Source organism: Sminthopsis crassicaudata, chromosome 3 (genome assembly GCF_048593235.1).
Source record: "Sminthopsis crassicaudata isolate SCR6 chromosome 3, ASM4859323v1, whole genome shotgun sequence".
Taxonomy (NCBI): Eukaryota; Metazoa; Chordata; class Mammalia; order Dasyuromorphia; family Dasyuridae; genus Sminthopsis; species Sminthopsis crassicaudata.
Window position 1 is genome coordinate 625,390,002 of NC_133619.1, and position 26,107 is coordinate 625,416,108.

At 44.2% G+C, this 26,107-nt stretch overlaps 1 protein-coding gene across 12 annotated transcripts in view; it reads left to right on the top strand.

Annotated features, from left to right (window-relative positions):
• Positions 1 to 14,198: 14,198 nt before the first annotated feature.
• The window catches only part of ACOT7 (acyl-CoA thioesterase 7), a 151,921-nt gene continuing 140,012 nt past the window's right edge, over positions 14,199 to 26,107 (top strand). For 4 of the 12 annotated variants that reach the window (XM_074307792.1, XM_074307793.1, XM_074307787.1 and 1 more), the window contains exon 1: positions 15,384 to 16,289. In XM_074307792.1, coding sequence (XP_074163893.1) covers positions 16,159 to 16,289 — 131 coding nt within the window. In that variant the 5' untranslated portion in view covers positions 15,384 to 16,158. Of the gene's footprint in view, positions 15,104 to 15,383; positions 16,314 to 16,508; positions 16,584 to 23,807; positions 24,082 to 26,107 lie in introns of those variants that run through there. The other 8 variants (XM_074307783.1, XM_074307798.1, XM_074307784.1 and 5 more) reach the window with 7 other exon arrangements.

A 26,107-nucleotide genomic window follows, 5' to 3' on the forward strand; every position in this document is an offset into this window, starting at 1 on the left:
TGCACAGGAAGAATTGGATTCAGAAGGTAAAAACAACCTGGGAAGAAAAACAAAAATGCAAACAGTTTACATTCATTTCCCAGTGTTCCTTCTCTGAGTGTAGCTGATTCTGTCCATCATTGATCAATTGGAATTGGATTAGCTCTTCTCTATGTATTCCATCAGGATACATCCTCATATAGTATCATTGTTGAAGTGTATAATGATAAACATCAACTCTAGTAGGCTTAGCTCTTCTCAGCAATACAATGATCTAAGACAATTATTCCAAAAGACTCATGATGAAAAATGCTATCCATATTCAGAGAAAGAACTATGGAGTCCAAATGCACATCAAAACATTTTTTCAGTTTTTTGGTTTTTTTTTTTTCCTTTCTCTTATTTTTTTCCTTTTGTTCTATTTTTTTTTTCACAGCATGACTGATGTGGAAGTATGTTTATTTAACATGATTGTACATGTATAAATCCATATTCTGCTACCTTGGGGAGGAAGGGGAAGGAATGAGAGGAAATTATTTTTACCTATAATTGGAGAAAATCAAAATGCTATTACAAAAAAAGAAGTAAGATCAATTTGCAATTTTACAAATTGTTAGTAACTGAAGAGATGATGAAGTTGGAAGTCAGACTGTAAAGAGTTAAGAAAAGAATTAGAGGAAAGGAAGTAGAAACATTATAAACAGCCTTCTCAAGAAGTTTCACCACAAAAATGAAGAGAGATGTGGGATAATAGCCAGTGGTGATGAATGGATCAAGGGAGGTTTTTTGAGGATGGATGAGATGTCAGTATGTTTGCAGGCAGTAGGGAAGCTGCCAGTAGATAGGGAGATATTGAAGACAAGTAGGGGCAGCTAGGTGGTGCAGTGGATAGAGCACCAGCCTTGAATTCAGGAGCACCCGAGTTCAAATCTGGTCTCAGACACTTAACACTTCCTAGCTGTGTGACCCTGGGCAAGTCACTTAACCCCAGCCTCAGGGGGGGGAAAAAAGATATCGAAGACAAGTGAGAGAATGGGAATGGGAATGAGAGAAGGAAGTACGGCATGGTTCACACTTGTTCATGCAGAGAGGTTGACCTTGGCAAAGAGAAGGTAAAGTAGAACCTAGTGGCAGAAGGCATCTGGATTTTGTAAGATGAAGATAAGAGATAAATGATCTCAATTTTTATTGATATTATAGATATCATATATCGACAAAATATAAAGCATGGTTCTTTCCAAAAAGGTGGGGGAAGGAAAGCCTTGGAAGCCTTGGAATACTTGAGGACGAATAAAAAGGTTTGCAAGAGCTACTAATTGAAGAGGTACAAAAGGATTATCTTCCAGCAGTGAGTACCCATTTGAGGTTATATAACAAATTTGTAGTAGACACTACAGCATAGTTTTATATAGAATCAGCATAGTTTTACAGTTTTCTTCGGTTTCATTCAGTAACATGTTGGTAGGAAAAAAGTCAGATGATGTTTATCCAGGGGGGAGGTTTTGGGGGGTAGGATTCCTTGATATCATGAAGAGATAAGAGACTCAGGGAAAGACCATATAGAATTGAACTGAAGCCCCAAGGGGTCCAGATAGGGAAGGGATGAATATATAGCTAATGCAAGGATGATGGTCTGGTAGAGAACTAGGGGGTCAAAATATTAGAGGTCACAATGTAGAAGAAGAGTCAATTCAGGTTAAGGCAGAGGCAGAAGTGGAGTGATTATCGATTATATAAAGGACTTCCAGAATTTCTCACTGTGGAAGTGATGCATTTATGGGTGATTAAAAGATGAAGCATTTGTCTGTGTGTGCCTGAGTGTGCATGGAGACATAGATTATGTGAACTAATCAAACTTGAGGAACTGGGAGGTCAGGGTGTCTGAGGAATCAATATGCAGGCTGAAGTCTTCTCGTAGGAGAGCAAGAGTTGAGGAGGAAAGGAGGATTGTAGAGTCAAACTCTTAACTCATCCAGGAAAGGAGGGAAGTTGTCTGAAAGTCAATCGACATAGCTACTAGGATTTGTATTGCATGGTAGACATGGGCTAAGTGAACTTCCAAGAAGGGGTTACTAATGGCGGGGGAAAGAGAATTTGGACAGAAAGGGGGAACAAGGCATATTCTACCTCATCCACCTCAGCCAGGGAGAGGTGCTGAAGGGATGGGTGGGATGAGGGCCAAGCCAAAGTGTTAGAAAGGGAAGCTACATCATCAGGAGGGAGCCAGGTCTCAGACAATGATGGAATGAGTGGGAAAGAGCTTTAAGATGAAACTAAATTTGCTGCCTATCGGGCAGGCGTTGTAGAGAGCATGGTTAGTTTTAGGCTGGGATGTGGGGAGAAGGGGGTTGAGGGGGATGGGAACAAGGGATCAGGCAATGGGAGATAGAATGATGTCAAGAGTTCAAAATCTCTGACATGGAAGATTGTGACAGGGGAGTTTGTTAATCACTGATTTCATTATAAGGATTTGGTTTCAGGATAGAATCCTCTCAGCAGACCATACTGGAACGAGACAGAAATAGCTTTTCTCCTCTTCTCTGTAAGGGAAGTGTCTGTTGTTTATTGGAATGGTATCGCTTCTCTTTCCAAGGCAGGACACCTGACACAACAATATTGTTCTATGACTCCCTTCCTCTCACCTAAACCTAATTTCTGCCAAATTATTTTCCAGAGTTCTTGTTAAAGAACAGAATTTTCCCAGGTGTTGTTTAGTCACTACTGAAGTGACTCTGCGTGACCTCATTTGGAGTTTTCTTGGCAGCTCCTGGAATGGTTTGCCATCTCATTTTGTGGATGAGTAAATTAAGGCAAACAGCATTAAGTGACTTGCTCAGGTCACTAACTAGTATCCGAGGCTGGATTAAACTCATGAAGAATCTTCCTGACTCCATACTTGGAACTCTATCTATTGCCCCACCGAGATTTCCTTCATTTTCAGGTAATCTGGTTTTTTTGTTTTGTTTTGTTTTGTTTCGTTTTGGTTTTTTGGTTGATTGAACCCTCCACTTCCTAGAACTATTGCAGCCTCTCTTAAAGTCTCCCTTTGCTTTAAAGTCACTCACTTTGTTCCAAACCACTTTGGTATATAATCACATGTTGACTTGTACCTGCTTCATACATTTATGTTTTGACTCCCAATAAGATGGAATATCTTAAAGGCAGAGATCCCATCTTCTTATATTTCTATATTCTATAGTAGTGGCCTCTGAAGTTGGATGCTTACAATCTAGGGGTATACCAGATGATATAGGAAAAAAATAACAGGAGATCTGAAGAAAATATTAATACTTCATGAATTAGTAATAGGAAAATGGCTGCTCTGATACTTCTATTCTTAGCATGAGTTTTTTTTTATCACTCAGAATATAAGGTAAAAATAGTGACAATTTGATTAGATTTGATAAAAAGTTGGTCAAAAAAAATTCAAAATTATCAAATCAAAATGCAGGGGTAGGAAGAAGAACAAGGAGCTCCCGCAATAGAAAATCTCTAAAGCAGATTTAGAAAACACATCCAAGAAGTTACAGAGAGAAATTTTTCAGTCTAGGCCACAGGGTCTATGAAACAATGGAGCTAGGTCCTGGCAAGGAAGAGTATATTTGGGGTACTCTAGTTGAGAAGGCACCAGAGCAAGTTAAGTCCAAGATCCATACTGGGACACCACAACTTTGTGTAGGTTATTATCAAGCTTTGCCACCCACTGCCAGTTTTATTTAGGTCACAGATCCAGCAAAGATTGAGAAAGATATTCCAGCATAAGGAACAGTCATAGACTCTGGGCCAGGTACTGAGAGAGAAATAAATTCAGTAGTATGGCACAGAACTATTCCCCATCCCACCCCAAGCAGAGCAGGGTCTTAGTTCCAGCTTCTAATTCTAATTTCTGAAGCCTAAAGAATAACAAGAGCAGGAATCCCAGACCAAAAGGAAGCTCATACTTGGTTCACTAAAGAATGATAGGAGCTAAGCAAGGATCATTCTATTATTGCTTATGCCCAAGTTTAGGTTAACATTTTTCAGAGCTCAGACCAGGAGTCAATAATTAAGACTTTATGTTGGATCAAATTATAAGTCCCCAGTCTGAGCTGCCCTAAGATTATGGAATAACAGCACTCTGTAACCCAAGAAAGCGGTAATAGGAGCGGCGCAGACTTTCCCTTCAGTAGTAAACTAAACCCAGCCCTAACATTAAACCTAAAGTCAGAAAGTAGGCTGGATGAATGAGCAAACAAAAAAGACCACCACCATAAACAGCTGTTAGATGACATGGTGGTTTAAGACATAGATGAAGAAGAGGATGATGTTCGATAAGCAAAGTCTCAAAGAAAAACACAGCTTTGGTACAAAATTAAGTAGCATTCCTGGAATAAAGAATTTTTTTAAAGAATAAAAATGTTATAAATGAAATTGTTACAGAAAAACAAAAATCTTGGGAAAAAAAATCAGAGCTCTAGAAGAAAGAATTAGAAAGGGAATCAATAGTTTGACCTAAGAGGTCAAACAAGCAACCAACTCCTTAAAAATTGGTGTAACCCCTTTCCCAAAGTCCATTGGTATGAGATTCTCCCCTCACTGGCAGAGATGAAAGCTGTGCTGTGTGATAAAGAGGAATAGGACAGAGTTAGTGAGAGACCAGAAAGTTCCAGCCTTCCCCAGTCCCTTTTGGGGACTCCAAGTTTCAGTCCCCTTGTGACTTGTGACAAAGGATCCCCTTGTGAACTCTTCAAGTTTCAAGTCTGCTTTGAACTTTGAGTTGCTTTCACCACGTCTGGCTTCCAGCTTCTAGAGGAAAGTTGGAAGAAACCAATCCAACTTCAGATAATTGAAGAAAACTTCTCTGGGAAGGTAACAAAGGATCTATAAGTCCCCAAAATGTTCCTGTTCAGAGTTTGTTACACTGGAGAAGGGGTTTCCCTTGAGATCTTGAACTCTTTTGGTTGAGCTGAGTTATCTTGCTTCCAGTGGGAAGACTCCTTTATTATGTATTATCTGGTATTTATTCTCCTATGTACACTTTCTATGATTTCTCTTTTGCTATGATTTGAATAAATGAGGTTTGTATTTTTTTTTTTTTTTTTTTTTTTTTTTTTTTTTTTGCTATTTGCTAGATATGTTCATTTTGAGATTGCTATTTGGTGGGAAAAGAGTCAAACACTGGATATAGCGCTAGATAGAGATATATAGGTCCTTGTTCATTAAAATGGCTACAGCAATCAGAAGTTAGAGTGAGCCTGATCCTATCCCCTAGATTAGCCATATTTAAGGGACCAGAGAGATTTTTTAAAATTTTTTATTATATATTTTTTTATAATATTATCCCTTGTATTCCTTTTTCCAAATTATCCCCCCCTTCCTCTACTCTCTCCCCCCGATGACAGGCTATCCCATACATTTTACATGTGTTACAATATAACCTAGATACAATATATGTGTGTAAATACCATTTTCTTGTTGCACAATAAGCATTAGATTCCGAAGGTACATGTAACCTGGGCAGACAGATATTAGTGCTAACAATTTACATTCACTTCCCAGTGTTTCTTCTCTGGGTGTAGCTACCTCTGTCCATCATTGATCAAATGGAAGTGAGTTGGCTCTTCTTTATGTTGAAGATTTCCCCTTCCATCAGAATACATCCTCATACAGTATTGTTGTTGAAGTGTACAGTGATCTTCTGGTTCTGCTCATTTCACTCAGCAACAGTTGATTTAAGTCTCTCCAAGCCTCTCTGTATTCCTCCTGCTGGTCATTTCTTACAGAGCAATAATATTCCATAACCTTCATATACCACAATTTACCCAACCATTCTCCAACTGATGGACCTCCATTCAACTTCCAGTTTCTAGCTACAACAAAAAGAGCTGCCACAAACATTTTGGCACATATATGTCTCTTTCCGCTCTTTAGTATTTCTTTGGGATATAAGCCCAATAGCAGCAATGCTGGATCAAAGGGTATGCACAGCCCGATAACTTTTTGGGCATAGTTCCAAATTGCTCTCCAGAATGGTTGGATTCTTTCACAACTCCACCAGCAATGTATCAGTGTCCCAGTTTTCCCACATCCCCTCCAACATTCATCATTATTTGTTCCTGTCATCTTAGCCAATCTGACAGGTGTGTAGTGGTATCTCAGAGTGGTCTTAATTTGCATTTCTCTGATCAGTAGTGATTTGGAACACTCTTTCATGTGAGTGGATATAGTTTCAATTTCATCATCTGAGAATTGTCTGTTCATATCCTTTGACCATTTATCAATTGGAGAATGGTTTGGTTTCCTATAAATTAGGGTCAGTTCTCTATATATTTTGGAAATGAGACCTTTGTCAGAACCTTTGCTTTTAAAAATATTTTCCCAATTTGTTACTTCCCTTCTAATCTTGTTTGCATTAGTATTATTTCTACAGAAACTTTTTAGTTTGATGTAATCAAAATCTTCTATTTTGTGATCAATAATGATCTCTAGTTCTCCTCTGGTCATAAATTCCTTCCTCCTCCACAAGTCTGAGAGGTAGATTATCCTCTGTTCCTCTAATCTATTTATTATCTCCCTCTTTATGCCTAAATCATGGACCCCATTTTGATCTTATCTTGGTATATGGTGTTAAGTGTGGATCCATATCTAATTTCTGCCATACTAATTTCCAGTTTTCCCAACAGTTTTTTCCGAATAATGAATTTTTATCCCTAATGTTGGAATCTTTGGGTTTGTCAAAGATTAGATTGCTATAGATGTACCCTTTTTTATCCTTTGTACCTAATCTGTTCCACTGATCTACCGGTCTATTTCTTAGCCAATACCAAATGGTTTTGGTGACTGCTGCTATATAATATAGCTTTAGATCAGGTACACTTAGACCACCTTCCTCTGAGTTTTTTTTTCATTAGTTCCCTTCCAATTCTCGACCTTTTATTCTTCCATATGAATTTTGTTGTTATTTTTTCTAGGTCTTTGAAATAGTTTCTTGGGAGTCTGATTGGTATAGCACTAAATAAATAGATTAGTTTGGGGAGTATTGTCATCTTTATTATATTCGCTTGGCCTATCCAAGAGCACTGAATGTCTTTCCAATTATTTAAATCTGACTTTATTTTTGTGGCAAGTGTTTTGTAATTTTTCTCATATAATTCCTGGCTTTTCTTTGGTAGATGGATTCCCAAATACTTTATACTCTCAACATTTGTTTGGAATGGAATTTCTCTTTGTATCTCTTGCTGTTGCATTTTGTTAGTGATATATAAAAAGGCTGAGGATTTATGTGGATTTATTTTGTATCCTGCCACTTTGCTGAAATTTTGAATTATTTCTAGTAGCTTTTTAGCAGAGTCTTTGGGGTTCTCTAAGTATACCATCATGTCATCTGCAAAAAGTGATAGTTTGATTTCCTCATTTCCTACTCTAATTCCTTGAATCTCTTTCTCGTCTCTTATTGCCGAGACTAGCGTTTCTAGTACTATATTGAATAGTAATGGTGATAGTGGGCAACCTTGTTTCACTCCTGATCTTACTGGGAAAGGTTGCAGTTTATTTCTATTGCATATTATGCTTACTGACGGTCTTAAATATATGCTCCTGATTATTCTAAGGAATAGTCCATTTATTCCTATACTCTCAAGAGTTTTTAGTAGGAATGGATATTGGATTTTGTCAAATGCTTTCTCTGCATCTATTGAGATAATCATATGGTTCTTATTAATTTGATTATTAATATGGTCAATTATATTAATAGTTTTCCTAATATTAAACCAGCCCTGCATTCCTGGAATAAATCCTACTTGATCATTGTGTATTATGCTGGAGATGATTTTCTGAAGTCTTTTTGCTAATATCTTATTTAAGATTTTAGCATCAATATTCATTAAGGAGATTGGTCTATAATTTTCTTTCTCAGTTTTCGCTCTACCTGGTTTAGGTATCAGTACCATGTCTGTGTCATAAAAGGAGTTTGGTAGGACTCCTTCATCCCCTATTTTTTCAAATAATTTATATAACATTGGGGCTAATTGTTCTTTAAATGTTTGGTAGAATTCACATGTGAATCCATCTGGACCAGAGAGATTTAATACTAATACCTTGCCTTTCTCTCTCTGAAGAGCAGAATGACTTTTGGCCCCATCCTCCTGCTTTTCCTCCTGGCAGGAATGAAAGTCTTCCTTGGAGACTGATGAAAGGAGAAGCTAGAAATGTCTATTCTGCCTTCCATCTGTACAAGGATAGCCCTTGCACATGTATTTTTTTTTTTCTTTTTTAAATACCTGGTGTCTTTCCCTATGTATGGGAGCTTTTATTTCTCACTACATTAGAATGGAGCAAATAGAAGCAAACAATTTCAAGAGATGACAAAAGATAATAAAGTGCAAAGAGTGACAAATAGAACAAAACGTAAGGTATCTTAATGCAAGTAACTGACCTAAAAAAACAGAATGAGGAGAAAAAAAAGTTAAGAATCACTGGACTATCTGTCAGGATTCAAAAAGAACCTAAACATACTATTTCAAGAAATCTTAATAGAAAAAAAAAATGCCCTCATCTCTTAGAACTAGAGGACAAGATTAAAATAGAAATAACCTACTGTCACCTCCTGAAAGAAAGCTCAAATTGAAAACTCTCAGGAACATTATATCTAACATCAAAATCTTCTAAGTAAAAAAACAAAAAAACAACTATTATTAACAATTAGAAATCCTGATGTACTTTGGTGATAAAAATGATACATATCTTATGTATAAAAACTGCACATTTTAAAGATTAGAAACAGAATTTTCTAACCTATTAAAAATTCTTCTAAAAAAAAAGTTTTCGTGGGTTTTGAACACATACATAAATAACATTTGACATCAGAGAAAATGGAATTTATCAGTTGGATATCAACAAAAACCTCTGTGTATAGATATAGTGGATAGAACTGACAAATGAATTTCATAATTTAGCAAGTATAACCACTAGAGTAATTTTTTTTTCCAGTTTCAAATTCTGTGTTTCAACTCCATATAGATTCATTAGCTAATGCACCAGATAGTGAAGAACACAGTGGACAAAGGAGACTTAAGTCTAAACACTTATTTCTGACTTTTTTTGTAGAGCAATTATTTCATTTGGATATACATATTTTTCTGAAACATCTTTTCCAAACATTATAGCTATTCAAATCACTCATCAGAATAATAATAATTTAAAAAACCTTATAAGCAGACTTTAGGAATTCTCTAACAAAACACATTAAGCCAAGATTTAAAAAATAATGAAAAATAATCAATAAACAAAATGCAACCATTTAATTTTATCCATATCTCATTCTTTTTGTGAATGCTTTACGATGTGTTTAATATGTCTGGCCAAAGAAACAGTTAGAGAGATCAGGTTAGGAACTGAAATTGTGATTTAATTGATACAAAGAACTCTCCGATGAGTAATTTTCCTTTTTCTTTTTTTTTTTTTTCTTGCTGAGGCAATTGGGGGTTAAGTGACTTGCCCAATAGACTTCTGCTGGAAAATGCCATCTGTATCCAAAGAAAACTATGGAGACTGAATGTGGATCAAACCATAGTACTTTCACCTTTTTATTGTTTTTTTCCCTTTTGATCTGATTTTTCTTGTGCAGCCTGATGAATGTAGAAATATGTTTAGAAGAATTGCACATGCTTATTCTATATTGGATTGCTTGTTCTCTTGGGGAGAGGAAGGAGAAAAACTTTGAACAAGAGGTTTTGTGAAGGTGCATGCATTTGGAAAAGTTTAATACTATTACCATTTTTTTTGGGTTTTTTTGAAAGCTTATTTGGACACCCCATAGTTGATTAATTTACTTTCTGTGAAAAAGCTATTTGTATCTTCTGGGTCACAGGTCCTATTGGTTCTTTGAAGACAAGTTGGTGGTAATGAACCTCATCACATGAAATTCCCACTTGAAGTTCTAATCATATGTAGGGATTCCATGACTATTCCCACTTTGCTAGTCCTCTCCCAGCCTTTGGAAGCTCATAAGGTATTAGTCTGTTCTGTCTGCAGTACTATTTCATGCAAGATAGTAAAGAACAGATACAAGACAGACAAAGCAAAACAGCATGGCTTCATTTCACGCTGTGTGAGAAGAATAGGTGACCTTCATTCTCTTTCCATGGGGAGATTTACAGTGTGACCTAGTTTATTTTTCTGGTTCTCAGTTTATTAAGCTTAAAAATGAAGAGATTAAATTATATGAAGGATTCTTTACCTGGGGTTCTTTGATCCTTTAGAATTCAAAGGCTTTGTGACTTTGGAAGGGAAAAAAATATCTTTTCCCTAACTTTTGATTTCCTTGATCATCTTACATATTAAAACACATGATTTTTATTTATTTATTTTTAATTTTATTTATAATTTTTTGACAGTATATATGCATGAGTATTTTTTTATAACATTATCCCTTGTATTCATTTTTGCAAATCATCCCTTCCCCTCCCTCTCCTTCCTCCCCTTGATGACAGGCAATCCCATACATTTTACTGTTACAATATAACCTAGATACAATATATGTGTGTAAATACCATTTTCTTGTTGCACATTAAGTATTAGATTCCGAAGGTATAAGTAACCTGGGTAGACAGACAGTAGTGCTAACAATTTACATTCACTTCCCAGTGTTCCTTATCTGGGTGCAGTTATTTCTGTCCATCATTGATCAACTGGAAGTGAGTTGGATCTTCTTTATGTTGAAGATATCCACTTCCATCAGAATACCTCTTCATACAACATTGAAGAAAACACATGATTTTAAAAAATGAATGTTAAAAATTGTTTTTATGTGTAATTAGAAAAAAATAAAATATTCAAAACAACAATAAGTTGTTTTTGTTCCAGGCAAAAAATAAGGATATTCAACGGAAAACTATCCATGAGTTTTATGAGTTTAAAAACATTCTAGGAAAGGATTCCACCAGATCAGTCAGGGAGTCCAGAACACAAACAAGCTTAAAATTTTCTGGATTAGATGATCTCTTTTCAAGTCTAAACCCAGCCTCTCTTTGGCCTTAATGAGGTGTGATTATGGAGAGAAGATACTAATTTCTTCTGCAGTTTATAGTGAACAAGTTATGATAAACAAGCTATGACTGTATTTCATTACTATACTCCTAGTTTTTCCATTAATGGCTATGTTGCTTTGACTTGTTTAACTCTTGTTTCTTCATCTACAAAATCAGGGGTTTTTATCCTGTTGGGAGTTATTGCAAAAGGCCCATGAATCCCTATTCAAATCTATATGTAGGAAGAATTTCTAAAGTTTGAAACATAGCACATACATTTTTCAATTCAATTTAAAACATTTATTGAATGTCTAAACTGTACCAGGTGCAAGCCTACAAAGCCACAAAGGAAACCCTTTTCTTCAAAGAATTCTCTTTTACCGAAGCAACTTATGCACACACACACTTGAAATCTGAAGAAATCTGAGAAATAGAGCCCAAACAATCTAGTATTTGATCAATCCAAAGCTCACAGGGGGCAAGAACTTATGTTTCTGCACAAAACTGTTGAGAAAACTGGAAGATACTTAGCAGAAACTAGAGACAGATCCCCAATTGATAAATGGTCAAATATATGAGCAGTTTTCTAAGAAAGAAATCCAAACATTAATTGTATAAAAAAAGTGTTTAAATCAACAATGAGTAGGGAAAGGCAAATTAACACGAGGGAGATATCTCCCACCCATCAGATTAGCTAAGGGGGACAGATTAGCAAAAATATAAGTAGTGGAGGAACTTTAGAACAATAGGTACATTAAGGAGTGGTTGGTAGAGCTGTCAAGCCATCTGACCAATCTAGAAAGCAATTTGGAAATTGGAATTTATGGTACTGGAAATAAAAGTATTAATCTTAATATACCTTTTATGGTATATGCTCCAAAGAGATCAAAGAAAAAGGAAAAGGACCTATCTGTACAAAAGTATTTATAAAGGCTCTTTCTCCCCCCCAAATTGGAAACTGAAGGGATGGCCATCAGGTGGGGAATGGCTGAACAAGCTGTGGTACGTGCATGAGATGGGATACTGTGAGAAATAAAGGATGGTTTTGGAAAGACTTGTGTGAGCTAATAAAAAATCAAGTGAGCAGAACTGTAAGAGCAGGTTATACAGTAACAGCAAAGTTGTAAAGATAATCAACTTTAAAAGACTTAGTAACTGATTAACATAATGTCTAACGGAAATTCCAGAAGATTAATGGTGAACGTGCTATTCATCTCCAGATAAAAGAACTGATGGACTCAAGAGTGCAGATTGAAGCTTATTCTCCCTCCTCCTCTCTTTCTCTCTCTCTCTTCCTCTCTCTGTCTATCTCTCTGTCTCTGTCTCTCTCTCTGTGTCTGTCTCTCTTTCTCTCTCTCTCTTCCTCTCTGTCTCTCTGTGTCTCTCTGTCTCTCTCTGCCTCTGTCTCTGTGTCTGTCTCTGTCTTTCTCCTCTCTCTCTCTCTCTCTCTCTCTCTCTCTCTCTCTCTCTCTCTCTCTCTCTCTCTCTCTGTCTCTTGTCTCTCCTCTCTCTCTCTGTGTCTCTCTCTGTCTCTTGTCTCTCCTCTCTCTCTCTGTGTCTCTCTCTGTGTCTCTGTCTCTCTCTTCCTCTCTCTCTGTCTCTCTGTGTCTCTCTCTGCCTCTGGGTCTGTCTCTGTCTTTGTCTCTGTCTCTCTGTCTCTGTGTCTGTCTCTCTCTCTCTGCCTCTGTCTCTGTCTGTGTCTGTCTTTCTCCTCTCTCTCTGTGTCTCTGTCTCTGTGTCTGTCTGTCTCTCTCTCTCTTCCTCTCTCTCTGTCTCTGTCTCTCTTTCTCTCTCTCTCTTCCTCTCTCTGTGTCTGTCTCTGTCTTTGTCTCTCTCTGTCTCTGTCTCTCTGTCTGTCTCTGTCTCTCTCTCTCTGTTTCTGTCTCTCTGTCTTTCTGTCTGTCTCTGTCTCTCTCTCTCTGTCTGTCTCTGTTTCTGTCTCTCTGTCTCTTTCTCTCTGTCTCTCTGCTCTCTGTCTGTCTCTGTCTCTGTGTCTTTCTCTCTCTCTGTGTCTCTGTCTCTGTCTGTCTCTGTCTCTGTGTCTTTCTCTCTCTCTGTGTCTCTGTCTCTGTCTGTCTCTGTCCGTCTCTCTCTGTCTCTCTGTCTCTGTGTCTGTCTGTCTCTCTGTGTTTGTCTCTCTGTCTCTGTCTGTCTCTCTGTCTGTCTCTCTGTGTCTCTGTCTCTCTCTCTCTGTCTGTCTCTGTCTCTGTCTCTCTGTTTCTGTCTTTCTGTCTCTGTCTCTCTGTCTGTCTCTGTTTCTGTCTCTCTGTCTTTCTGTCTGTGTCTGTGTCTCTTTCTCTCTCTCTCTCTCTGTCTCTCTCTGCTCTCTGTCTGTCTCTGTCTCTCTCTCTTGTGTGTCTCTATCTCTGTCTGTCTCTGTCCGTCTCTCTCTGTCTCTCTCTCTGTCTCTCTGTCTCTCTGTGTCTGTCTGTCTCTCTGTCTCTCTGTGTTTGTCTCTCTGTCTCTGTCTCTGTGTCTCTGTCTGTCTCTGTCTGTCTTTGTCTCTCTGTCTCTCTGTCTCTCTCTGTCTCTCTCTCTCTCTCACACACACACACACGACACTTGTATTTGTGGAGACAGGTTCAGGGAGCGGAGTGCGGGAGTGGAGTCCGGAAGGCGAGTTCACATCTAACCTCAGACGCTGTGACCTCATTCATAGGCACTGTTTGCCTTCCTTCCCTGGAGAAGGAATTGATTAACCAACCCAGTGATCTTTCCCAAGAAAACTCCAAGGCCAATCCAGGTGTTCTAAGATCCGTGAGGTCACAGAGTCAGGTGTGACAATGACCTAACACCACCATAACCCACGCTTATACTGGCTTCTCTTTTTCTTGCCTCCTCAGTGATACGGAGAGGAATAGGATTTGTAATGGAAACGAAAATAAAATTGAAAACATTTAAGAAACCTGGGTTTCCAGTGCTGACCCTGCTGCTTACTGTGTGGGAGACCACGGTCAGAGCCTCAGAGATCTCCTTCCATAAGTTGTGAGAGGGGTTCCCTTCGGCTCTCCTCTGTGGGTCTAGGGGAGACCTGCCTACCTTGGGACAAAATGCATCTCAGCTTTAATTTCTTTATCTGTAAAATGGGGGAATTAAACTAGATTTAAAAATTCAAACGAAAATCCCGTTTGGGGCCGCTAGGGGCAGCAGTGGCGAGGGCTGAGTTCGAATCGGCGCTCAGGCACGAGCTGGGTGACCCCGTGAAAGTCACCTGACTCATCCCAAACTACTCCAGCATCTCCACCCGGAAAACTTCCAACCGAGTCACGAAATTGGGCATAACTAGCAATAACAAAATCCCTCCCCGTTCCAAATCCGTGTGTGAGCCTATAACTAATTCTTCTGAGATTGGTGGGGGAGGGAGCTTGGAAGAGGACTGTAAACCCTAACTCACAAGCCTTCCCGACCCAAACGACAAACTTCTCTCCCCCAGGACGGACTCGTCCGCAGCAGCTGTGAGAGGGTTCGAGTCCCGCTTCTGAAACCTACGGGCTGAGGGCCTCTAGACAAGTTTTATCTTTCAGCTCTTTCCGTAATCTTTCAAAACTAGAAATTGGAGAGAAGGTGTCCACGTGCACGTGTAGAGAATTCTTAGTCCTGTATTCCTTTAACAAGAGGAGTCCTTAAGCTTCAGTCTGAAGTTTAGATAACTGAGTTTCAGTGCTAGTTTCTTGGGCCATCTTCATTCATTTAAGAGCGTGATTCCGAGGGGATGGGATGCGATGTGATGGGGGACCACTGACCTCGGGGCTCTGCTGTGGGACCTGCCTCAGTCTCCCAAGACCTCCCTCCCCTCGTGGGGCGATCCCGCCCCAGCCTTTCCCTCGGCCGTAGAATTCCCGTGTCCGCGACTGAAAGTGGATAACTATCTCCTCGCTTCAGTCTCTTCAACAAGAATGGGCTCCCACCGCTAAGAAACTTTGCCCCATGACTAGGAGATGGATTCAAGCCTTCAAATTCTCGAGAAACCTCCTGACACCGGTTTGGGACTTTTGGGGTGCCCCCTTCTTAATCCCCATATGGGTTCCCCAGATTTCCAATGAGAGTCCAGGACCATCCCCACCCAAAAGAGAAGAACGCCTGCCTTCTGACCAGAACCGCAACGTGAACCACTCTGGGTAAGCAAAGTGGGCTCTGTTCCACGCCATCCTGAGGCTTGGAAACTGGTGAAGAAAAAACAGAAAATGTCTTGGATCTCCCATAAACATCTGTCTCTCCTGTCTCTGTCTCTGCGTCTCTCTCTCCTGTCTCTGCGTCTGTCTCTGTGTCTCCCTCCTGTCTCTGTGTCTCTCTCCTGTCTCTGCATCTCCCTCCTGTCTCTGTCTCTCTCTTCCCTGCCTCGGTCTATCTCTCCCTTTTAAAGGGCTGAGGTAACCTAAGCGAGCACGTGGTCTCTCTGCCGGGGCCCGGTTCCGCGGACGTTCTCGGGTACTTTTTCTGGTAATCGCCTCGGGTCGGACTGTAAGCCCCCCGAGGGCAGGACGCCCCGCACTCGGACCCTGGCGCACAGAGCGGGGTTTGTAGTGGGCCGGTGGTAGGTGACCGTGTCTGGGGCTTTTTGAGGAGGAAACTGAGGCCGCGGGATTCCGTGACCTTGAGCTTGGGGAGGCGGGCGCTCTCGGCCCGGCGCCCCGCGCAGTCCCAGTGAGGGGCGCCTCTGTTCCGGGATTGGCCAACACTTCTGACACGTCAGGCCCCGAGGGCTGTGACCCAGGCAGGGCCGCGCGAGCAGAGCCGGGACGAGGCCCCCGGGCCGCAAAGCCCGCTCCCGTTCGTGGCGGCTGGCTCGCGTGAGCGCGTTCTCCCGTGGGCGGGGCTTTGAAACCGGTGCCAACCGTCGCGGAACGCTGGGGAGGCGGCAGTTCTTACCCAACCGCCCCGCGGCGCTCGCGCGCCGGCTCCTCGCGGAACGCCTTCCTCTCTGCAGGCAGAAGGAGCAAGGGCAGCGAGGACACCGGGCGCCCGCCTGCGCGCTGTCCCCTCCTCTCCTTCCGCCCTCCGAGGGCGGCGCCTGCTCAGTGAAGGGCGGAGGGCCCGGCTCGCCTGGATCGGCAGTGTGGGGAGCGGCTTGAATCCGGGGGCGGGGCTTGGGCCTGCAAGAAGCCTTTCAATTGGCCCCTCTGCGAGGCCGCCCCGCCCCGTCCCGCCTTTCTCCCTCCTTCCCTCCCCTTCCATGGCGCCGCCCGGCCTCATTCATTCCTCCCTGGGCCACTCGGAAACTGGCGAGTCCCCGCAGCACCTCGGGAGCGGCGACATCATGTCGGGCGAAGAAAGTGCGTCCCCGTCCGCCATCCAGATCAGCAGGTAACGGCGGAGGCCGCGGCCACGGCGCGGCCGGCGGGGAGCGGGATGCTCGGCTCCGCCCGAATCACGGCCGGGCGGCCTGTGGTCCGGCTCCGCCCTGTCCCGTCGCGGCCCGCGCCGCTCCCTCCCCGAGGCCTCCTGCTCCGGCCCCGGCCCGAGGTCCGGTCCGCCCCGGTGATTCCAACCCCTCCCCCCACCGCTCCCGCCCAGTTAGAGCCTCGTTCAAACCTCCTTTCCGTCCCCCGCCCTCCCCCCCACCCCGTTCCCAACCCCCACTGCCCCAGGCCTTTCCATGTTCTCTGCGATTCTCATCCCCAAATATGGAACCCCCCAAAGTGAGCCTCCCCCACGCCGCCTCTCCGCCGCGGCACCTCATCTGCTCCCCTCCCCCAACTCCCCGGGATGAACCCCGACCTTTCATCCCCCCCCTCAAACTCCCTTTCCCACTGGTCTCCCGGAACCCCCTGACGCTCCCTCCAGAGGAGCCTCCAGCCGCCCCCCCTTTTCCTCACTCCCCCCCAGTACCGAGACATCCTCCGCCGCGCTTGTCACTTGTCCCCTCCGTCACCCGTCCCGGAGTCACCCTCCTGCCTCCCCCCCCCCCCCCATTTTTAGCCCATCCCTCCCCCGGCTCCATCCCACGGTACCGCTCACATTGGAGGCTTTGCCCCATACCCAGGGATGCCATCTCTGCCCCAACCCCCTGCCTTCTCCCTGGTTCTCCTCCTGATTCCCCCCGAATAACCCCTTCCTCTTCCTGGGCCGGGCCTCTCTGGGCCTGAGCTCCACTCTCATCCCTCCCCCACCCCCAAATAAAAAAATGATCAAACAAAATGAGCAGGTCCGTTCTTGGCCCAAATCCTTTCCTCAGGGACCTGGGGCGCAGTGAGTGTTTGTTTTTTTTACCTTCAGTCTGTTTACCTTGTGCAGCTCTCCCTACAGGGCCCCCCTCCTGCCCCTCAGCCCCTTGTCCTCTTCCCTCTGTCCCGCCCGAGCATCCCTGGCCTTGCCTTTGGTCCAACCCTGTGATGTACCACCCCTCCAGGGCTTCAGTCTGGGAGGCCCCAGGTCTGGGTCCTGTCCAGTCGTTGGGGCCCCCCTCAACGTGGTGAGCCAGAGGAGGGGTCCTACCGTCAGCTGGCTGGAGGAGAGGGAGATCTGTTACCTTTTTTCCTTCTTACACTCAGAGCTCTGGGCTTGCTGCGTCCTAATCATCTCGCCGATCTTCTCCTGACCTTACTCATATGTCAGGTAGGAAGGTTCCAGCCGGGGGCACTAACCCAGAACCAGCCCTGGCTTACGGGCCGGGAGAGGAGACCTCAGTGACCCCCCCTGCCGGGATGCTCTCGGTGCTCGCTGGGCAGTGACCCGGCCCGTGACCTTTCTCAGGCCTCGGTCCCTCTCGGACGCAGTGATGGTTGTGACAGCGGAGGTCCTGCGGGACGGGGCGACGCGACACCCAAGGTCACGCAGGAAGGAGCGGCGGCGCTGGTTGTGTTTGTCTTGGCTGCGTGCTCCATTTTTTGTGGTACATTTTCTTCCCCGGAGCCGCCAGGTTTCTTTGCTTCCTCTGTCAGCCTCTGTAGTGCTTGCTCTGGGCCCGGCTTTGTGCTAAGTGCTTTACAATTACTCTTTTGATTCTCCTCTTCAGGAGCCCGTGCTTTTGTGACACTCCCTAAGAGGACTCCTGGGCGCAGCAGACCAGCTGCTCTCCCCCCAGATCCTTTGTCTCCACTGATTTGCATCCTGCTTTTGAGAAATAGAGCCCTGCCTATGTGGCCCTACCCCACTAGTAAGTGATGGGGCAGGATTCTGGCCTTAGTCCACGTTGCCCTCTGGCCCGAGCCGTCCGTCCTTCTAACTCATTGTGGTGAGTAACCTGAGCCAGCTCTAGGCAACACAAGTCTCTGGACCTTTTGCTCCAGCAACTAGGAGCATCACAGGCAAAGGACCGCTTTGGGTCTCCATCTCCCCATATGTACAATGAGAGAATTGGACTGGATTATCTCTCAGGCCCCACCAGCTAACTTCAATCTACTTCACATCCCTTTTCTTTGATAGTTTCTAAAGTCTAAAGTAGGGAAAAGCGGATTCCCCTTTCCCCCCACCCCCCAAGTAAGGAGCGAAACTACTATTGAATTGGGTGTCTTTGCAAGCCATCTGGTGATGCTTATGGGGCTTTCAAAGGAGCAGAAATAGGTCCTTCCCTTCAAACAGTTTAGTTGCTCAAGAGGAAGACGGATAGATGGAGTGATAAGATGGATGGATGATCTGTTGCTGGGATAAGCCAGAATGAAGGTTCTCTACTCTTAGGACCATTGAATCTTTGAAGAATTGGAATAGAGTTGTAGTTGGGAACTTGAAAAGGAATGACTTTGAAGTGGGAGGAGAGGGGCCTGTTGCAGGGAGACTCATTTTTGGGGAGGGCCGGGTACTGTTAACAAACTTAACTTTTAAAGATGGGGTCTTAAGCAAGCCCCACTTGTTTGCTGCTTAAAACCAAAGTCAACTTGGACAATTGATTTCCTTCCTAAAGTACCTTTAATAGTGATTTTGGACTCTGGACACAATTATGCAATTACAAGTTTGTTTTTTGGTTCTGGACCAAGAGGTGATTTTGATGGTGGTGATTTAGATATGTTTTTTTCTATTTTATCTTGGTAATTCTGGCTTTTTTGGGACCCCACTTATAATGGGCACAAACCAGGCACTATATGAATGTTATGGTGGTGGTGATAATATTTGGGCCCAAAGAAAAGAAATGAGTATGCACTTAACTTTCCTTTCCCCCATTTCTTTGCAAAGGGCAAGGGAAAAAAGGAAGGGAAAAAACCCTTTTATTTGAATGGAGACATTCTGGAGAATGGTGAGGGGGGGAATAATTTTAATTTTTAGTTTTTCTTAGAAACTACATCTAGGGCCATAGTATAAGATGTTCCGTTCTCAGTCCCCAAGTAGAAACTACATCTAGGGCCATAGTATAAGATGTTCCGTTCTCAGTCCCCAAGGGGTTTGTTTGGTTTCTATTGATTTAAACAGTATGAAGTGTAGCTTCAGTGTATGCAATAAGGCCCTTCATAAGACTTGTGGTACTCTGTACACAGTGGTATTAAATAAATAAATTTGAACTTAGGAATCTCATCTCACCGAGGCTTTGCAGAGATAAGGATTTACACATTGAGTTGCTAAGTAAGTAACAGTATTGAAGTAAAGGTCAACAACTTAAAATGGTTTTTTCTTCAAAATTTTTTGTTAATCAAAATAGTTTTTGTCAGTCAATAAATCGCTTGGCAGGGCAGCTAGATGGCTCAGTGGATAGAGTAGTAGTCCTGGAGGACCTGAGTTCTGTTGCAGCCTCAGACACCGAACTAGACACTTCCAAGTTGTGTGACCCCCGACAAGTCACTTTACCCTGTTTGCCTTCATCTACTGGGGAAGGAAATGGCAAATCAGCCCAGTATCTTTGCTAAGTCGACCCCATGGACGGCAGTGATGTGTATAGTCTGAGCACCACCACCAGTGCCAGACGCTCAGTTTCCTTTCTCTTCACTGAAATCACAAGGCCAGTCCCTTTCTTTCTCTCTTTATTTTCTAAAACATCCCCTTCCTTTTGCTACCCAGACAGCCATTCCTTAAGACAAAAAGTAAGAGAGGGGGCAGCTAAATGGCGCCCCGAAGCAGGAGGAGAGCCGAGTTCATATCCAGCCTCAGAGACTTGACACTGTGTGACCCTGGGCAAGTCACTTAATTGTCTCAACAAAAAGAGGGAGGAAAGAAAAGTGGCTTAGCAGAACTAACCAACATATTAACCAAGTCTGACCGGATTTCCCCCACTTGACTGAGGCATCTTTCCCCTTTCCCTGCCTTTGCAAAGAAAAGGGTAGAAATGCATCCTATTTCTTGGGGCTAAATATAGTCAGCATTGTCGTCATGCTAACATTGATACAGTGCCTGCTGTGTTCTAGGCACTTCATAATTATTTGCAATTCTCATTTGATTCTTAGCCCAACTCTGGGAAGTAGGGATTGTTATTATCCTTACTTTACAAATGAGGAAAGTGAGGTAGAGGGATTCAGGAACTTGCCCGGGGTGATAGGGCTGGTAGCTGAGGCAGAACTTGACCTGACTGCAGAAAGGGACTGCGTGAATGGGGTTGTCCCATAATTTTGTGGCCTTCAGTTTGAGTTTTTTATGGTGGGCCTTCCTGTTTGAATTTCCATGAGGGGACGCACACCAGTGCTTCTGAAGTGACAGCATGTGGAGGAGGCCGGAGGGCCTGCTGGATGGATGACAGAAAGAGGACAGAGGAAGGTGCCTGGGACCAGGCTCTGGCCAGTTCCTCTCTCTCATTGGGAGCACCATTATCACCAGTCATTGGGAGCACTGTTTCCTGAGGCTGCTTGCTTCACTCCATCAGTTCGTGCTTCTCCGAGTCCTTCACATATTGTTTTCTTATGACACAGTAGTGTGCGTCGTGATTGATTGGCCACTGCCCAGTCCACGGGCACCTCCTTTGCACTGCTCCAACCAGTTTAGTTTAGGTGGGACCTCTTTGCACGCTTTGTCTTGTTGTCGAATTTCTCCCTTGACCTAACTCCCAATCACTTTCTAGGGCAGTTGGAGCCTTTTGAGAGCCCCTCCAATGGTGCCTTGGTGGGCCTGTATCTTCCCTTTGATTGACCTCTGTTAGCTGGCTCGAGGTGCCAGACCACCCGACACTGCAGGCCAAGGCCCAGATGACCCCATTTCTTTCAATTACCACTTGGGGCAAATCATTCAGACGAATGTTAACTGTTAAGCTTCAGTTTTTTATTTGCCAAATGGTAGATTTGGCCTAAGTGGCCACTCTGCTCGGATTTTGAAGTGGTCTTTCTGATGGTGGGGAATAGTGTAATTCTTCTTGTAAGAATTCAGGTTCAGGTGCAGCTAGGTGGCGCAGTGGATAGAGCACCAGCCTTGAATTCAGGAGGACCTGAGTTCAAACCTGGTCTCAGACACTTAACACTTCCTAGCTGTATGACCCTGGGCAAGTCACTTAATCCCAATTGCCTCAGCAAAAAAAAAAAAAAAAAATGTTGGTTCATTCCCTTTGACCACTTAACCAGTAGGAAATGGGTTTTAGACTTAAATAATTATCAGTTCTGCAAATGCCTTGGCCAGCATACCTTTATCATATTAGAAGCCAAGATGTTTTCCGCCTCAATCCAGATTTCCTTCTTTTTCTCGGTATATAAATAGCTGGCTCAGCTTTGGTGTAGGTTACGCGAGAAAACCTGGGTAGACCTGATACATTTTGTCGTAACTCCTTCAGTGGTATCTTCTTTCTCATATGGAAAGAGAAGCTGGCTAAGGACAAAGCACTTAGAATATGAATTACAGGGATAAACTTTTTAAAGAGTTGTCACAAAATGCAACTTGAGTTAATTCGGCTTAGATAGGAGGGTTTTAAAAGGCAACAACTTTGCTTGGGCAGATTGGCTTCCAAGGGTCAGGTAATACACAGGCCACTTCACTTTTTCCTGAGGAACTAAGCAATTGGCCTTTGCCATATTTTGAACTATTTTGTTAACTTGTAAAAATGATAACGATCCTAATGATGATGTGTCTATGTAGCCCTTTCCCATCTAAAATCTTAATAACCTTGTTTGGGGCAGACCGGGCGCAGTGGCTCGTGGCAGCCTCTGCCGGGAATACCACGCCCTGGCCTTGCCTTTGGCACCCTGGCTTGGCAGATCCTGTGCGGCCTCCCAGTGGTCTCGAAGACCATCAGTTGAGAAGGCACTGTTGGTTGTGTGTAGGGTGTGCTCTCATGCAGAGTGATAATAATTCGAGATCCAAAGTTAAATACTATGGTTCAAGAGAAAGAATGAGAGAAGGAAACCAGACTTTGCTGTGTTCTCACAGGGACTTGAGAAATGGAGGCTCCGAAATGTTAATGTAGTAAAAAGTTATTAAATGTTTACTTTGTTCTGGGAAGAATGTGGGCCAGTCTGAGAGCCTTGGTGGCCTGGGGTTCCAATGCTGCCTCTGACTTGTTTAGACTAGCTTTGTGACTATGTAAAACTTTTAACTCCTAATAGGACAGGTAGGATGCTCAGTGGAGAGAGTGCTTGGGCCTAGAGGCAAGAAGACCTGAGTTCAGATGGGGCCTCAGACAACTTATTAGCTATGTGACTTTAGGCAAATCATTTAACAAACTGTCTCAGTTTTCTCATCTGTAAGATGGGAACAGTATTACATCTATCTTCTGGGGATATTTGAGAACCAGGTGATATAAGAATTGTAAGGTATTAGCGTGGTGTCTGGTACACAGCAAATGTTATATAAATGGTTAGCTACTTTTAGTGTTCTAGGCAATTCTCTTCAGACAATTTTTTTTTTGCTGAGGCAGTTGGGGTTAAGTGACTTGCCCAGGGTCACACAGCCAGGAAGTGTTAAGTATCTGAGACCAAATTTGAACTCAGATCCCCCTGACTTTAGGGCTGGTGCTCTATCCACTGCGCCACCTAGATGCCCCATTAAGACTATTAAGGTACAGATAAAGTGCCCATCTATGTGAGTAGAGGGAATGTTCATCCTAGGAGTTACCTATTTTGATGAAATTAGAGTTCTAGATTAACAAAAAAACCTTATTAGAATATGGAGAGGCAGGTATTAATCCCTATATTACAGATGAGAAAACTGAAGTTCAGGGCTTAACAGATTTGCCAAAGTAAATAGATCTTGGCAGAATGTCTGCATGCACAACTGATACTTTCTAGACCTTCCCTTGCCACTCCCCAAGCCAGTGGGACATGCCCTTAGAAGAACTTGTCCAGTGGTAAGTGATTTCATGGAGTCACAAACACTTTTGGCCTAGATCCTCCTGGCTAAGATCTCGTTGTTTGTGAAGTGTGAGCTCTGGAAAGTCTGGTTCATGGCCCCAGAGACTGTACCAGGCTCAAAGCCTGGCCCTTGACTCTGATGCCCTGAGATTGGGGTGTTTCCTCCTGCTCACTTGAGGGATGACTTTTAGCTCTTCTGGGGTTCTTGGACTGCTCGCCATCTATTGCTTAGGACCTGACCATTGGGTCCATGTGCATTGAATTAGGAGAGTCCTGGGTTCAGATCTCTGCTCTTAAATAAGGATACCTGGATAAGGTAATGTGTGTGTGTGCTCGCACGCGCTCTGAAGTAAGGATACCTGGATAAGGTGATGTACATAGATAGATGCCAAGTGCTCTGAGGGGCTCAGAGGCTGTAGCGGGGTCCCTCACCCCAAATGGCACCCCTTGGTTGAGTTGCCAGAGCCAGGGTGGGAATGTGGAGTCCTGTATTTGCTTTGGGAGACCTTCCTGAGTGTGCTGAGAAGCCTCCAAGGTCACCTGGAGGGAACACGGCCGACACCTGCTGGCCAGATTGTGCTTAATCTCTGGTAGGAAGCTTGGGGGTGGGGTGGGGTGGGGTGGGAGGGATCCCCCGGGGAACCATGGGCGGTTGCTTTGTGGGCAGGCCCAGCCCAGGGCTGGCTCCTGGCTGAGGGGCTCTGGAGAAGAGCCTCCTAGCGGTGGCTTTGCCTGCTGTTTGGGGAAGCAGGTCACGGGAAGAGGTCTGGGATTAGCTCCAGGCTAAGCTTCTGGGAGGGAGCTTAGTCCTCTTCTTGAGCATCTTGCTTGACTGAAGTCCCGATGAAGAAGCTGGCCGGCCCAGCCCTTGGCTTTCTGGCCTCAGTGAGGCGCAGAGCTCTTCTCAGGCCCCTGGCTGTCCAGACTGCTTTGGGGCCCGGGCCTTATAGGGAGACATGGAGACAAAGGTAAGAGCTGGCACGAGGCAGCCCTTCTCCCGTCCTGTGATGACATGAGAAATGTGACTGGGGCGCTTCGTGGCCCAGACAGGCATTTTACAGCAAAAAGAGGCTGAGGGCGGGTGAGTATGGACTCCTCCAGTTTGGCCTTCCGTTCTCACATAGACACCCAGGGACAAACCCGTCTGGGTCTCCTTGGAGCTGCAGGCCTTTGGGGTGATTCACTGTCCTGGCTTGTTTTCTGGGGTTGGCCCTGTTTCCGGGCCTTTGTAAGCTTCATTACCAACTTAGTTTACTCTTGGTCCTGTTGCCAGATTGTTGTGAGCAGCTATGCGTCATGGCTGGAATCAGGGAGGGAGGTTCTGCCGCTGATACCTCACCTCCCTTACCACCTCCATATCATCACTGTCCTGGAAGAAGAAATTCTGTCCAGGGCTCCCAGCCTCCACTTGTGGATGCTTTTGGCCCCTATGGAGCTGGGAGACCCTTCCCAAATGTCTTCCCTGGAGCCTTTCCCTTCGGCTTAGTTTTCTTGGTCTCCACCCTTCACTCTCCTCTCTAGTTTCCTCTTTGTAAGTTGCTCAAGGTATAAAAATGAGAAGCCCATCTGGCTCTTGCTCAATCTGCCTGCGTGTGAAGGTAAAGATGACTAGTAGTGCTTGGCAGAAGCGCTGCTCTGCCATTGCCTTTGGATCTCCAACACATGGTCCGCATTACAGAAATGGGAGCCAGGCTCTTCTCTCATTTCCCTGCCACTTCCCTTGTGGCTTGAGAGCGAGCAACCTGTCGGCCCTTCAGCTGGTGATGGGCACTTAGCCCTGGGTTTCCAAGCTTGGTGGAGCACGGCTTCTTTGGGCATCTTTTCTCTGATTCACACCCATCATATAGACACCCCCTAGGGCTCTTGCTGCCCTGAAAGCCTCTGGAAGGAGAACATGGAGGGATTGTTGTAAGAAGGAGAGACTTTGTTCTTTCACCACCTTCTCTTCCAAGAACATCAATGGTTAATTTTTCCTTTGTTGTGTGGTGAGATGAGTATTCTCACCTCACCCCTTCATGTGGGAAGAATTGAAGGGGGAAGTGCAGGACGTGTATATGGAGTGTGTGTGTATGTGTATGGGGGAAGGGGGGTTGTAAGTCCTGCAGTGGGAGGCAGCGATGGCTGGTTCCAGCTGGAGAAGGAGCCCTTTGGAGCGGGGCAGCTAGTCCTTCAGGACTTTGTTTGGGGTGCGAGCAGCAGCTCGGAGCTGCCCAGTCTCCTGCAGACCTAGGCTGATGGGAAGAAAGGCCTTGGGCCCCCAAGGGCACTTGTTAGATTTTCTGGAAACTCGCTAGTCTGGGGCCCATGGGTGCTGGACTTGGAGGCAGGAAGACCCAGGAGTTCCCATCTGGCCTCAGGCCATCACTAGGTGGGCATGGTGAACAACTCGCTGCATCTGTTGGTCTGACTGAGTGTGCTCAAAAATGGGCCCAGTCATGGCACCTGGTGAGAATCACCTGAAGCGAGATTTGTCAAGTGCTTGAGCACACTGCCTGGCACCTGAGGAGGTGCTTTAATGAATACTTTTTTCCTTTCCCACCCATTCGCTATGTGGAGAAGGCTGAAGTCGAAATTGTGAGGAGATAAAGGAATGACTGCCATTTTGCCTTTCCCCCCCATTCCTCCCTCCCCCTTCACCATTATCACCTTTAGGATTGTCTGATGGCTACCAAGAAATCTGTCATGTTTTTGATAGCCTGGAGGAAAATATTAGAAAAATAATATTATGCCTCTGATTGTGAGGGGGTGCTATGTGTAATGCCACAAACAGATTTCTGGGTGTTGGTCAGTGCCCACTCTTGAGTGACCAGTGGTCCTCAGGGTTCCCCAGTTCTTCAGGAAAATAGTCTGGTACCTTGTGGGCTGCTTTTGCAAAATGAACTGCAGAAAAGTTATCAAATGGGGACTTTATACTTGAGGGAAGAGATGACCACCATCCTTTTTTTTCTATTTTTCTAAATTAACATCTTTTTACATATCACCTTTATCTCCTCT